Genomic DNA, 14,877 nt, shown 5'->3' on the forward strand with positions numbered 1-14,877 from the left:
ACGGGCCATTTTTCTCGTATATATATATATATTATATATATATATATATATATATATATATATATAATATATATATATATATATATATATATATATATATATATATATATTATACATACATATATACATATGTGTATAATTTAAGAGGGCTGAGAGTGTGTCAGTCCTTCCGTCATCGCTATGGCTTTTGGAACCATAAAAGTACATTGCACCAGGCATTGCTTTTCAGGAAAGCTTGTTGTTCGGTGGTGATTCTAATGTTGTGGGTGTGTTGTAGTTGTGTTGTGGTTGTGTGGTGGTTGTGTTTTTTTTTTGTGTTGTGTTTTTGTTTTGTTCTGTTCCCAAGTTGGTCCATTCAAAAAAGTTTTACCATGACGGAGCACGGGTATGCAGCTAGTATATATATATATATATATATATATATATATATATATATATATATATATATATATATATATATATATATAAATATATATATATATATATATATTTATATATTATATATATATATATATATATATATATATATATATATATATATATATAGTAATCTAGTAATAATAGAATAATGAATATAGTAAGAAGAGTAGAAGATTAATGCTGCGTAAGGTTTTTAAGGGCACTTAAGTACTAATAACTAACAATTAATGTTGGCTATAGTAAAAAAATAGTTCCCAAGTGGCTATCTTAGTACCTGGGATTTGTTGATTTGCTGCCCTGCGCAGAGGGTCAGGTATTATGTGATTCAACTTTAAAAATGCACCATGCTGTTTGGTGACCCAGAGCACACTGGACTCCTAAATGGCTCTAATGGGTTTTTTAAATAGCACCATGCTCTACGGCTACCATGGGCTAAGGCACCCCAGTGGTCAAGTGAACTGGTACGCCCCTGTCTCCCCTATGAGCACTATGACGCTTACATAAAAAATACATGATTGGTAACACGTTGATGAAACCATTTTAAAATGTTTAATCCCTCTTGTGTGCAGGTACTGTAATCCCAGATGGCATCAACATATAATGGGGACTCTAGTTTAGTAAATAGTACTATATAGTCTACCAACTCCAATTACAATATTACTTAAAAAAACTAAGTAAAAGCCTTACACGCATATTTTTTAGGAAGAGTCGGGGGTTTTTTTTGACATTGGGTGTAGGTAATAGTTAACGTAATGTGTCAGATATGAATGTAATTATTAATTAAAAATTAAAATTATGGTAATGTATTTGTTAATTTAGTTTCTAATCAACTAGAATCTACTGATCTAGCTTTTAAAATAATTACTCTTATTAATTATAGGCCAACCATTATTTCAGTTGCAATATATTATGAATATGATGGTTGCTTTACCTGTTGATTGCTTCAAAAAGGAGCTTTTTTAAAATGTATTTCTTTGTTGTGGCCACTTTGGACACTTACCTGTGTCAATTATAAGGAAACAGGGGATTATCCATTATTAAACTCTTTAAAAAATATACAAAGAAGAAGAGATTGTTTTAGAGTTGCCTGGTCATGGTTTGAAATTAGATTTTTATGTTTTTAATTATTTCTTTCCTTTTTTATTCATCAGAAAATTGTTTTTTGACATAAAAATCCCAAAACTACTTACAGTCCAGACCATTTTCCTACCTTCAGGGGAATATTATGACTTAAAAAGGTAGAAGCTGTTAATATGGAATCAAAACCAAAAAAAGTACCTGATGGTGGGTACGGCTGGTTTATTGTACTAGGTTGTTTTCTGGCTCATGTTATCATTGGTAAGTCAGTGTGGAATGCATTAAGTAGGTTCAAGCATACATCACATCTATATAATTGTATATTTACTTTTAAAACAGGTTATAATAGAAAATAGATCAGTTTTTGAAAGAAAGTAACTGTTATTTATAAAAGATTACATTCACACATTGTGTTATGTTTGAAAATAAATATACAGATTAAAGTAGTTTAAATATAAACATAAGCCCAGTGTCATTTAGTTACTTCTTCCAATGAATGTCTACAAACCTAGTCTTACTGTGTGTTTAATTATTTCACTTTGCAGGTGGTTTGGAGAGGAATGATGGAATATATTTTCTACAATTTACAGAAAGATATGGGAAAAATGCTCAGTTAACTTCTTGGCCAGGAGCCTTGGTGTCTACAATTAGGCTCTTTCTAGGTCTAACAATGGTCATTTTAACACGTTTTTATTAACTCAGCTTCGCGTGTGTTTGTTGTTAAAATTGACATCGAAAATTAACCCACTTCTGATTGCTCAATAGATCTGAAATTTGGCATGTAGGCTACTTTCGCCTAACAATTTCAGATGCAATCATAAAAACTAGCAATTAGAGACGGTAATTAGCTTAATTTAATTACGCCCCAAGGACCATAAAATTGAGGACATGATTTCTAAAGATACCGACAAGACTGGAGGCTTATAGACACAGTTACTTCGGCCCCAATCGATGTGAGCGCGCTGGCCGTGATCGTATAGTGGTTAGTACTTCGCGTTGTGGCCGCGACAACCCAGGTTCGAATCCTGGTCGCTCAAGATTTTTTTAGTCCGTGTATTTATAAACACTTAGTCAATTCATACTTAATCAAGTCATTAGATAAAGTAGAAAATAAACTATATAAAAAACTTTTTTAAAAACCACGTTTTTCATGTGTAGCAACGGACTAAAAAGGAGAAAATAAAATACTTAAAAAAAACTTTTTAAAAAACCACGTTTTTCTTGTGGACTAAAAAGTAGAAAATAACTATTTACATACATTTGATGACAAAAAACGTGGGTCGGGCAGATGGGTCGGGAAATTTGATGGTGAACGTACCCACGTTTTTTGTCATCAAATGTATGTAAATAGTTATTTTCTACTTCTTAGTCCACAAGAAAAACGTGGTTTTTTAAAAAGTTTTTTTTAAGTATTTTATTTCACTCATATTTACACACTTTGTACAACTTTTGATTCAATAATTTTACATTTATTGGATATTTAGATGAATTTCTCTATTCTTAAATCAATTAATATTTCTTTTGTTTTTTTATTCAAGGTCCATTGGCGGGGGCCTTAAGTAGCCGTTATAGTGTCAGAACAACTGTCATTGTTGGTACTTTATTCATGACATTGGGAACAATGCTGAATGCATTTTCTCCAGATTTTTACTTCTTGTTTTTTTCCCATTCTGCTCTGCAAGGCAAGTTTTCTTGATTTATCAAAATGTAAACTCTCAGCAATAGCAACATCATTTTTATATATGTAATGACTTTAATTGATTACTTTCCTATTTAGGAAACTTAAATTCTTAATGTAACAATTGGTTCTTAAATTAACCCTTCAGGATTTGGTAGAGGACTGATGTATGCCCCTTCTCTTATTATTGTTGGTATGTACTTTGACAAACATAGAGGCTTGGCGGCTGGGCTAGGGTGTTCTGGCGTTGGAGTTGGGACATTTTGTATTGTACCATTCACACAATGGCTGTTTGACACATATGATTTTCAAGTAAGTGTTTGTAATATTTGCTGTCATGATTAAATGGTATAAATAGACAGCTAAATGTATTCCCAATTGTGAAATGGATGGCTGTTGCTGGATGGCATATCAAATTGTGATTGTGTGGGATGACATGTCCTACTGGGATTGTATGTGGGATAGCTGCTGTATTATATTATGACATTACATTATAGTATAGGGTGAGAAGTATCACAGCTAATGATGTTTATTATTTTGATTTCTGCTCTTTATAGGGTTCATTTCTTATCCAAAGTGCTATTTCATTGAATGGGTTAGTGGTAGCTATGCTGTATCGGCCTCTCAGCTTACATTTCAAATTTACTGGACAGCAGAGGTAAAATATATGTAATGTAACAGTAGCTATATTTAAATGCATGTTGATATATTACCATTAAAGAGCTGAATATTCTTCTTCTGCAAATACATTATTTAGAAAACAGAGCTGCATTTGTGATCAAGCCAAAGCTTGAAAAGTAAACAGCTTTATTAAAACATTAACATTTAAAATAATGAGTACTTATTAGGAATATATGATGTACACAGCTCTCTCATAGGCTACTTAATGGCAGAATTATTTTTTTAATGCCGATATGTTAGTAATTGTTTTTTTTTTGGCTGGCATCATATGTGGATTCAGTTTTTAACATAATGTATTTTTTAAAAGATCTTACCACATTCTGTATTAACTTTACCTTCACTCCTACATACATAAGTATCATAGACTTGCATTTAGCAAATATTCTTCAAGGGTTAACTTATCACTAAAAAGATATTTTAAAAAATACTTGTTTTGCATTAGAAACCTTATCCTACACACCAAAAAATTACATATTACAACTTTATATTCTGCACTTTGCCAGTAACATGTTTGACAAATAACTGTGTCTGTAACACAGTTTAAAGTATCAGTAAAAAGATAATTAAATAATTTTACAGAAATAAAGATCTGGATACTCCATTCGTGACATCACTGCTATCAGAAAACAAGGAACTTAATGAACAAATAGATTCAATTCAAGATGGATCTCCAGTTGATGAAAATAATCATTTACAAATACCATCATTTCCTCCCAGACCACATTATGTTAAAAAAGATGGGTGGTTAAAGTCTTCCCTTAAGATTTGTTTTCCAAAAGAAAACAGAAAGCAAGAAAAAGAAAAATTTAGGCACTTGCTTCATTTATCATTACTGAAAGATGCCTCCTTTAGTTTGTTTTGTGTTAGTATTATGCTGTTTACGTCAGCTTTTAAGGCAGCCTTCACATTTATTCCAGCCCTCGTTAAAAGTAAAGGCCTTTCAGATAATGAAGCAGCCCTTGTTTTATCTTTGTCTGGTGTGTTTGACACTTTAGGGCGGATAGTGGCCGGCATTATTTTAGATATACCATCACTACGTCAGTTTAGACCAGTTGTCTATAACTTTTTTGTATTTTGTTTAGCAGCAGTGTCCTTCACCATGCCATTCTTTTCTAGTTTCTTATGGCTATGTGTGTTGTGTTGTGTATATGGCACATTAAGTGGAGCTTACATATCCCAAAAGTCAGTTCTTGTTGTAGATATCCTGGGGGTTGAACATCTAGCAAGTTCATTTGGTCTCCTGATATGTTTCCAGGCTATAGGGACATGTGTGGGGCCACCACTCTCAGGTAAACATTCAACTCAATATCTCAAGTCTTCTTTTCTAGTTTTCAATTTACTCTAAACATTTCTTATTTGGTAATATTAGAGGCAGGCATGTTTTAATGTGACATTAACTTATTCTTTTCCACTCAAACAACTGCAGGTGCTTTCAAGGATGCTTTTGGCAGTTACGATGAAGCATTTTACTTAGGTGGAGGTTTTATGATACTAGCTGGTCTACTGATGGTCCTGTGCAACATTTTTCTCAGGAAAAAGTACCAAATGAAAAACAATACTGAAATGAACTTAGCTTTAGAAGTCAAAAAAAGTAACAGCTGCTAATAAAAATATGTTAAAATAACAGTGTGATAAGTAACATTTTAACTTTGATTGTATTTAAATGCCATGAATAGATTTCCATAACAAAAAATTTGAGAGCAGACATAAAGAGCCTAATAATTATCACTAGAAATTGACCTACAGTTCCTTCAGATGCTTTTTTATCCAAGTGATGCTTGATTTACAAGGACAATATCTTGGAATATATTTCAATGTCTTTATTCCCAAACACAATACCTTTATTGTGATTGTCATAGAGCTAATTAAACCTGTTGTGTTTTGTATATATTTTAGAGAACCAATTGTAATCTTCCATTGTTTTTGTAACATAACCAGAAATTATTTACATTGTTTTAAAATGAATATCACCTGTGATGTAAAATAACTGTGATTCCATGATTAGTGACATTTATTTCAATTTACCATTATTTTATTATTGTAATTAATCTCAATATTTGTCTCTGACTATTTACAAATGGCAGTTTTGATTACTCCAGATTTATTATTATATAAAATTATGGACAAATGTTGTGGACAGTTTGAAAATCAATTTAAATTTTTTTAAATATGATTTTTTACAAAATATGACAATAAATATTTATTTAAAAAAAAAAAAGATTTCTATGCAAGTTTCTTTTGCGTCAACAGTAAATAAATTTGAAGAATAAACCCAATCAAAAATTGAAAAATTTATTTTAATGTGAGAAAAAGTAATACAAAATAATGTGTCTCACTCCTATCATTCATCAAAATCTTTCCTTTTAGCCAGCTTGTGTTTCAAAAATAGCTCTTGTTCATGAATGCTCTCTTGATCCAATTCTTCATGACTTGGATGCCACTTCATATGAATTACCCTCTCTATAGTAGGAGCATATACAGAGTGTGAAACTATAGCATTCCTGTAAAGCTGAAATAAAATAATTTTCAATCAGAAGCTATACCTTAGAAAAATTTTGATCTACATTCTATGGATATAAAAATACCTTGCTTGAAGAAGTAAATGATATTAGAGTTGAATCAAATTTTAGATGCTCTTTATATAATGTTTAATTTATACTCTATTAACTCAAGAATAAGCAAACAAGTTTGTCCTTGACCTCACCATTAAAGTATCACACAAGTCATACATAGAAATAGGTTCAAGATCATCAGTAGCAGCTTCAGATCCCAGGGCATTTTGTTCAGCTGCAATATCTTCACCAATCTCAATTGATGGTCTAAGACTAGGAGCATGCTGGAAATTGCCTGTGATGGTGGTGGCATTGCTAAAATTATAAAAAAGAACAACAAAAAAACATTGATATATTTACATACTTCAATAGTAAGACAGCCTACTAATTTCAGAAAATTTTAATTAATTTATAAAAAATTAATTAGTCATATAATTAAGTCAAATTTGATGTCAAATTGCACTGTCTTTAAGTCCCGACCCATGTGCCAACTTTCAAACGAATTGGTCAGTCACAAGTGCTTGAAATTTTGCTGGCCAGTTTCAATCTATGACGCCAGACAGAGGAAGCCAGTTAAATAAAAGCTTGTAAGAAGGGAAAAGTCTGACAGCTCGGTTGTCCAACATTAGATTTAAAAAGAAAACTGAGTTAGAAAATATGCCCCAGATAGAAGGAGAAACTGATGGAGGATTGATACGATTAGGAACAAAAGTTTGAAACAGTTAATTTGCATTAACTGCCTTCAATACTGTGACTTTTAGATTAATAAAAATGATTATATCGTATGATAAAAACAGGTTCTAATTCTAGAAATGATAATTTGAAACAAATGTTACTCTACATTTGCTTAAGACATATTTTTTTATTTAAACTACATGACTATTTAACTGTTAAATTTTCACTTGCAATAATTGTACATTTTTTAAGCATCTTATTTAAATGAATGCATGGAACAAATACCACTAACATATTAGAAGATTTGAAATGATGCTGTATAAAGGGGAATTACTGAAACAACAACTGTTTGATCTAATCCATAAAGGTAGTAAATACCAATTATAAGTAAAGAAGGTACAGGAACACTACTATCAGCTTTAAACAGAAAAAATAATTTATTTATTTTTAAAATGCTATAAAATAATTTTTTATATATCATTTTTAGAACTCATAAATTAAATTAAACATAAAATTGCTTTGATACCTTTCTGTTGTTAAATCCATGGTACAATGAATGTTCCTTGCATAAGGATTTTTTACTCCAATACCAGTTGCATACACAAATCTGTTTTCTCTTAACTTATAGCCCTTTCGTTGTTGTATTACCAAAGACAGGATATATTTCAGCTGAGTCTGGCAACAATAAAATTTTATCAAAACAATTTCTCTAATATAAATTATATAAAGACCTTATAAATAGAAAAAGACATGGACATGGTTCTTATGATAAAATGAATGAGGTTTAACATAAGACATTGTGATGAAAAATCAAAGTCAGTAATGCTAAACTAATTTATCTTGTTCATTATAATTTACTAATTGTAAAGCAGGAAATAACTAAGGTTAGTAAAACTGGCATCAGCTTTATTACTTTCTCCTAACTTGCAATGAGATGTAAAAAAAACACTAACAAAACAAAGCTGGTCTCTTATTAATTAAAAAAAATGTAAAGCTTTAATAGTTAATGTGATCTATCTGCTTTATACAGGTTAATGCCATTAGTATTTAGCAGAATATGAATACATTATCATTAAAAAATGGTAACTTAAGTACAACTAGGTGAAAATTTTATTTTGTCATTTAGTTAGAAGAAATATTTTCATCAGTGAACTATTGAATTTTCCCCTGAATCTCTCAGGTAAAAATATTCATTTGGAAAAATTTCTATTGAACAATTATCTTATCAAACTTCTTAAATTAAAATTTACTTGGTAAAACTAATATTTTGTTATAAGGGTAATATAATGCCTAAATGAAACAATAAACAGAAAAAGGTACAAACTTCAAGAGAAAGCATGAGTAATTTGACAGCACTGTCCTGAACATCAGCAAGACCTGTTTCCCATGCACAGACCAGCATTCGACCATGAACCATGGCTGCATCAGGCATTAGACCTTCTCTGGACACAAAACCTATGCAACAGAACATTGATTTCAATTTCTACACAATAAAAATAAGTAATTAAAGGCATTAAACTATACTGCATAAGATAAATTAATCATAATGATTTTCATTTTCCTAAGTAGAATGCTAAAACTAAAGAAAAGCAATTTTACCTAAAGGAGTGGGACTTGCTCCTTCTTCAAGAGCCTTGCTAGTGATTTGTGGAACATAATCTATAGTTTGTGCCTGAATAAATCTTTGCTGTAATAATTACATCAAATACATTATTACTTTAAAAAAATATCTGTACTTAACAATATTCAATCTAATTTCAATTTATCACATGATGTTCTAAAAATTAAAATGCTTAGATAACTATTAAAATGGCACGATTATTAACTAAATATGTTGTAAATTTGCTTACTTGTAAATTAGCTCTTCCACCTGGAGGTTTCTTCTTTACTTTCCCAGTCTTTTGAACTTTCCCACAACCTACTTGCTCCTTGGAGGCTTGGTTAAACAAAAAAAAACTTTTAAACTGTGATGTATAGTCAAGAGTTTAACTTTAACAACCTTTAGTTTGAACTAAATTTTTTTTATCCTTTTCAGTTCTACTGAAATTTGAAAGGAGTTACTAGTATTTAATAATGAAATACAAAAATTAATGTAATTTTTAAAACCAACAAATTGTTAATTTTTGAGCTACTTACTGACAGAGGATGATGATAGTATTTGACATTTGGCCATTAAAGCAAGTAAAAACTCATTGTGTAAATGTACTGAAAAGAAACAGATTATTCATAGGTTTTATATACACAGCAACAAACTAGGCAATCACAAGAGATCTTATACATTTCTAACTACTTACCTGTATCATTTCTCATTAGTTTTCGAGCCTCAAAATCAAACTCCTCCTTATTAACCTTAAGATGAAAAAAGGCATGAAAAAATTAATTCAAAATATGTTTTTGAAAGCATTTAAGATTGAATGGTGATTTCAAAATATCTGTAAAATATAACCTATGTAAAAAACTAAAGTGTTCAAAGTTCAAGCAACATGTTCTGAAAATCAAAAGTGGATATGTTATATTAGACTATTAGACATTATAACTGTACAGGCTACACAGCAAATCAATTATATTCTATATAAAGTTATCTAAGACATAATCTGATTGAACAGTGCAAAAAATGATGAATATTATTAAGTATTAAGGATAAATGTTAAAACTTTAATACAACATAAACAGTAATTACAGAATATATAGAAGCATTAAATAATTTCTTACCTTTTTTTTGAACCATGCATTTAAATTTTGAAGATACCTATTAAAAAATAAATAAAAACAATTTTAAATTGACATAAACTTAGGCTTAACATTTTAAATTTGCTAATTTTGTTTAAATCTATTTGTTAAAAAGCCAAAAGCTAAAAGATTAGGCCTACAGTCTTATCATTCTAGAAATCTTATCTCCTAGTCTTAGATAATTTAAGATAATCTCTAGTCTAGACTAGAGTATTCTAGCATTGAATTTTTATTCTTAGAGAATCTACCTCCTACACTATACTGATTGTAAAATTGTAATGTATAACTTTATTTCTTATGACGTTATGTTTACGAAGTGACTACGCATCTCTCAGAGCATGGCCCGTAAGGAAGAGACTACGCGTCCTACAGGTTGGATTTGCCATCTTGTGATTGAAAATGCTTACATTTTCCAATTGTGACACATCCTGTGTGGATGAGTCAACAGTGTGCCAGCTATAAACTTTAGTTCATTGACCTGCAGCTCCGAGTTCAAACCCGGGGTTAGCACAACCAAAACTGGTTTCTTTTTACATTTTGTTTTTTTTCATATTGAAAACATGACGTGTTATTCTATTATTTCAATAAAATTTCCAAACATCGTCACTGGCGTGGTTGCTTGCTTGCCTTACTTTTACTATCCCGTGAGTGGAAAATCCCACCACGGTCTACGGTCGGCGAGGTCACTGTGAGTTCAGCAGGCCTAAAGCATACGTTATAGAATGAACACAAGTTCAAGAGATCGTCTGCCTTCACTTCTCTCTTCCCTCCCCCCCCCCCCCTCAAGCAAAATGAAATTTTTTAAACGTTCACATAGGATAGGTAATATAGACTTAGATCTACTATCAACATTAAATTGCTACCACGAAAAAAAATCGGGCAGTCCTGATATCTGTTTTTTTTAGATAGTATAGGGTAAAGATATATATTCTAGATCTAGCATAATGCGGAGCGAACCGCGCGAATGCGGCCCTACGCACAACGTTGAGCGAACCACACAAATGCAGGTAATCCCTTAGTTTAGCGTCGGAAATTATCGGGTAATGTTTGTTGAGTTTCGGTAATTAGAGTTACGGTAAACCATGGTTTATTTGACCATTGAAATATAAATAAATTGAAAGTCGATTGTAGTAAATTAATGTTTTAATTTTTTAAGTTTAATCGACAAAAGGAAACAAGAATAAATATAATAGTAGATTTAAATTAGTAGATCTAAAAATAAAAACATAGATCTATATAAATATAAATAATGTATCAAATGTAATAATTTAATGTTTTTGGCTTGCAGCGGATTTGCGACCATTAATTAATTAAATCTAGATCTAGCTAGATATCTAGCTGCTAGGCCAAGTAAAAAAATCTAGATTACGAAAATAGTAAAAATGATTACAAAATGTAAAAATGATTACAAAAATAAATCTATCCAAATTTTAAACATTCTGTTTAAAAATAAAAGAAGACCCCAAATAAAGTATGGTTTACGGTACTTATGGTGAATTCCGGAAGTGTGTGACAGACTTTGTTATTGTTTCACTGTTTTTTACTGCTATACGATTCCGGAATAATAACCGACGCTAAACTAAGGGATTACCCAAATGCAGCCTTATGTAAAAGTTTATGATGACAGAAATTGAGATCAGCATTTATCTAGAATCTAGATTTAGACATCTAGATCTAGTTTAACACTTATCAACGGCAGAAGCAAATTATTAATTAGATCTAATAATTATAAGAAGACATGAAAATGAATCAAATGATGAAGAAACTTAAGAAAGGGCAGGGAGCGAGAACGGAACCAAGCCAACGCAACTAAAATAACCGAATCATACAAGAAAGTTAATAGTAATAGCCGAACAAAAACTTTAATAAGTATTGCGGTAGCATAGCCTTACTAAATACAATAAGTTTAACGCTTCTTAAAACTTACAGTTTCATTGAATCGCCCAATACATCAGCTAAATGTTTCCTTGCTATGTTCAGATCAGTAGAACTCGCCATTTTATTGTGGATTTTTTGTTTTTCTGAAATGATGAGCTCGTGTTTACAAACAGCCAAGTTTAGATTTTTTAAACTGCTAGATCTAGATTTCGTGATTTTTATGGCAGTCTAGTAATAACAATTTGATGATTGGCCTAGTGTAGGCCTATGTGTAGAGTGTAGAGTTATTATATCATTAAAATTAGAAGTTAAAATGTTAACCCTATTGCTAACCCGGCAAAATTGATTGTCCAACAAAAGAAATTTCGCCAATTCTCATAAATGAAATAGGCTTGATGCCTAGATAAAAAAAAAACAAAAAAAAAAACATCAGTTTATTTTTAATGGTGGGGGGGGGGGGGGGGGGAAGAGATCGTCCACAGTTGAAAAAGGGAGAATAAACACAAATTGGATAAGCTTTAAGGACAACCCACCCCCAAGTAACTAACAAAATACAATAACTAGAAATTAATTCTGAAAACCAACTAAACCATTGTAAGCAGAACGAAAACGCGTATAGTTACATTTATAATTTCGTAGACAAATGTAAGGCAACAAAATATTGTTTTAAATTAATTAAATGATATGAGTTTCTTCCTGGCATCTCTTCGAAGTTAGTCTATATCGAAAATATATACTTTTACCAGTGTCCGCACCCCCCCCCCCCCCGAAAAAAGAAACACTGAAGTCAATTATTTTTTTGTGATACTACCAGCCAGCACCCCTATATTGATCTAATGTTGGCCATACATTCACATATTGACAACATCTTAGCCCTATATTGGCTGTATCTTGACACCACCACGGCCCTACACTAACGCGTAACGCGGGCCATGTCAGTTAATGTTAGTTGTAGTAGCGTCGGGGGGGGGGGGGGGGGGTATTAGTCATGCTTGCGGTTTTAAAAAATGTTCCCATACACCTTCAGGCTATGTGTTAAATTAAGTGATAACCTAATAAAGTAAATGAGCAGAGTTTCTTCCAGGAATTACTTCGGGACCGCCCCCCCCCCCCCGAACGAAATGGATTTTATATAGGAAATATATACTTTTAACACTGTCCGCGCCCCCCCCCCCCCCGCCTGGAGATTTCAGTCCGCCCCCACCCCCCACCCCCCTCCTCAAAGAGATGCTTTTAAGAAACTGTGTTCTTGGTAAATATTTTTTTTTACTTTTGAAAAAGACATTGGGGTGTCTGTAGATCAAAGTAACGAGTTACGAGATGATAATAATGATGATGTGAGACTGTGAACGTGTGAAGATGATGATGATGTGAGACTTTGTGAACGTAAGAAGATGATGATGATGATGTGAGACTGTGAACGTGTGAAGATGATGATGATGTATGACTTTGTGAACGTAAGAAGATGATGATGATGATGTGAGACTGTGAACGTGTGAAGATGATGATGTGAGACTTTGTGAACGTGTGAAGATGATGATGATGTATGACTTTGTGAACGTGTGAAGATGATGATGATGTATGACTTTGTGAACGTGAGAAGATGATGATGATGATGATGTGAGATTTTGCGGCACACGGACCTGTTTCTGTGACCTCGGCATATACGACTCTGGCTAGGGATAATCAGCAGAAGAACGCTCTACACCTTCGTATATACGTATATAACGTGTGATGTGTAGGGTGTATAATTTATGTGATGTGTTGGGTGTATTTATTTGTATGATGTGTTTTATAAGATATATTGGATATGCATTTTGCTTTTGTAGGTATAATGTTGACCTCTGTGACGTAAATTATCACCAGAAGCTTATTTGTTATACACTTATTATTTTCTGGCTTGTATACTACAGAAGACTTAAGATCCTTCGCTCTAACAGGACTAGGGGCTTGCTGTTTTTATCCCATAGATCGCTGTTTTCTTCATATCGATTGAATGTGTCATAGCAGATTATTGCTGGCTTGGATGGATTCTACACAAAGTTTCATGATACAACGCCAGATTTTCCACCTAAATGACTGTAGCGATTAAAATGTGTGTGTCATACTTTGGCCACTAGAAAAACTGAAATCAGTGGCGTACGCGGGATTTTCTCGTGGGAGGAGGGTTCGATAAATATATATATATATATATATATATATATATATATATATATATATATATATATATATATATATATATATATATATATAGGCCTATATTTATGTATTGATTTAAAAAACGTAAAATTGTGTGTGCGTGTGTGTGTGGGGGGGGGGGGGGTTAAAATTGTAAACAAAACCAATCAATCCAATGCCAACAGATGTGACTCAAAGCTAGACAACATTTATCATGGGGATACATGGTGGGGGGGGGGGGGGGTTATAATCCCCAAACACTCACTCCTCTACCCACACCACTGACACCAATAGCTTTCCTAGTTTATGTTGGAAACGCGCTTCATACAGACACAATATGACGTCAGAGAGTGTGGCCAATAGCTTAAGTATAATCTCATTGATTTTACTACTTTAATCCTAATACTCCTAGTTTAAACATACGATTTACAACCGTCACCTAATTGTTAATATATATTTCGCTGAGTCAATTGTTGACAATTTCTTATCACTTTAGTTAATTGATCATGTAACAACTGTAAAACTATAAAATACTCCCTTAAAATTTGTACGAAAGACTTCATGACATCATAATTAATTAACATTAGCACTAATTAAACGTGTCCAATTGTTAAAATCTGAGCAATTATCATCAGTAGCCATTAATTAGCTGATATCTAATTGCAAGCATGGATTTCTAAAGCTCGCAATAAGCCAGCAATCTGCTCAGGTTTTTACTGGGTTATCTACGTTCGATAACTCTCGTATTGATGGCGCAGCTGTGACTGGGAAAGTAAAACAATATTTGACTCACCAGATGGGCGGCTATACATTTTTATTTCTCCCTGTCATTCACTGCCTTGCTAGCCCGATGTGTGCATTGAATGTGTGCTAGCACACACCGTTTGAGCGTGTTACACATCTAGAGTCTATCGTTCATACACAACTGGAGGAGTAGCGGTGTTTATGTCACCAAAGCTGGAGACTTATCTCTCAGCATATCTCACCCGTGTTAGCTCCACCTCTAGC

General features: G+C 32.3%; 2 protein-coding genes across 5 annotated transcripts in view; one reads left to right on the forward strand and one right to left on the reverse strand.

Moving 5' to 3' along the window:
- LOC131934037 (monocarboxylate transporter 12-B) overlaps positions 1-5,988 on the forward strand; it is an 89,389-nt gene extending 83,401 nt beyond the window's left edge. For all 4 annotated transcript variants that reach the window (XM_059290467.1, XM_059290455.1, XM_059290466.1 and 1 more), the window contains exons 2-8: positions 1,572-1,758; positions 2,043-2,159; positions 3,036-3,179; positions 3,324-3,487; positions 3,733-3,833; positions 4,436-5,145; positions 5,283-5,988. In XM_059290467.1, coding sequence (XP_059146450.1) covers positions 1,674-1,758; positions 2,043-2,159; positions 3,036-3,179; positions 3,324-3,487; positions 3,733-3,833; positions 4,436-5,145; positions 5,283-5,461 — 1,500 coding nt within the window. In that variant the 5' untranslated portion in view covers positions 1,572-1,673 and the 3' untranslated portion in view covers positions 5,462-5,988. The remainder of the gene's footprint in view (positions 1-1,571; positions 1,759-2,042; positions 2,160-3,035; positions 3,180-3,323; positions 3,488-3,732; positions 3,834-4,435; positions 5,146-5,282) is intronic.
- A 144-nt stretch (positions 5,989-6,132) lies between these two features.
- LOC131933776 (transcriptional adapter 1) lies at positions 6,133-14,696 on the reverse strand. Its single transcript, XM_059290357.1, has 11 exons — positions 14,663-14,696; positions 11,741-11,834; positions 9,796-9,832; positions 9,378-9,432; positions 9,220-9,288; positions 8,934-9,019; positions 8,683-8,770; positions 8,408-8,538; positions 7,610-7,758; positions 6,561-6,723; positions 6,133-6,365 (listed from the first exon to the last, which is right to left on the reverse strand). Exons 1-11 carry the CDS (start codon positions 14,679-14,681, stop codon positions 6,198-6,200), a joined length of 1,059 nt encoding a protein of 352 aa, XP_059146340.1. The 5' UTR covers positions 14,682-14,696; the 3' UTR covers positions 6,133-6,197.
- Positions 14,697-14,877: the final 181 nt, after the last annotated feature.

This window comes from Physella acuta, unplaced genomic scaffold (genome assembly GCF_028476545.2).
Source record: "Physella acuta isolate Inbredline_101_S28 unplaced genomic scaffold, ASM2847654v3 ptg000108l, whole genome shotgun sequence".
Lineage (NCBI taxonomy): Eukaryota > Metazoa > Mollusca > Gastropoda > Physidae > Physella > Physella acuta.

Excerpts from the sequence above, each read along its gene's own strand:
- LOC131933776 (XM_059290357.1), bottom strand. Across the intron at positions 6,724-7,609 it reads ATGGATTTAACAACAGAAAG|CAATGCCACCACCATCACAG; the intron begins GTATCAAAGCAA and ends TTATAATTTTAG. Across the intron at positions 6,366-6,560 it reads ACTTGTGTGATACTTTAATG|CTTTACAGGAATGCTATAGT; the intron begins GTGAGGTCAAGG and ends ATTTTATTTCAG.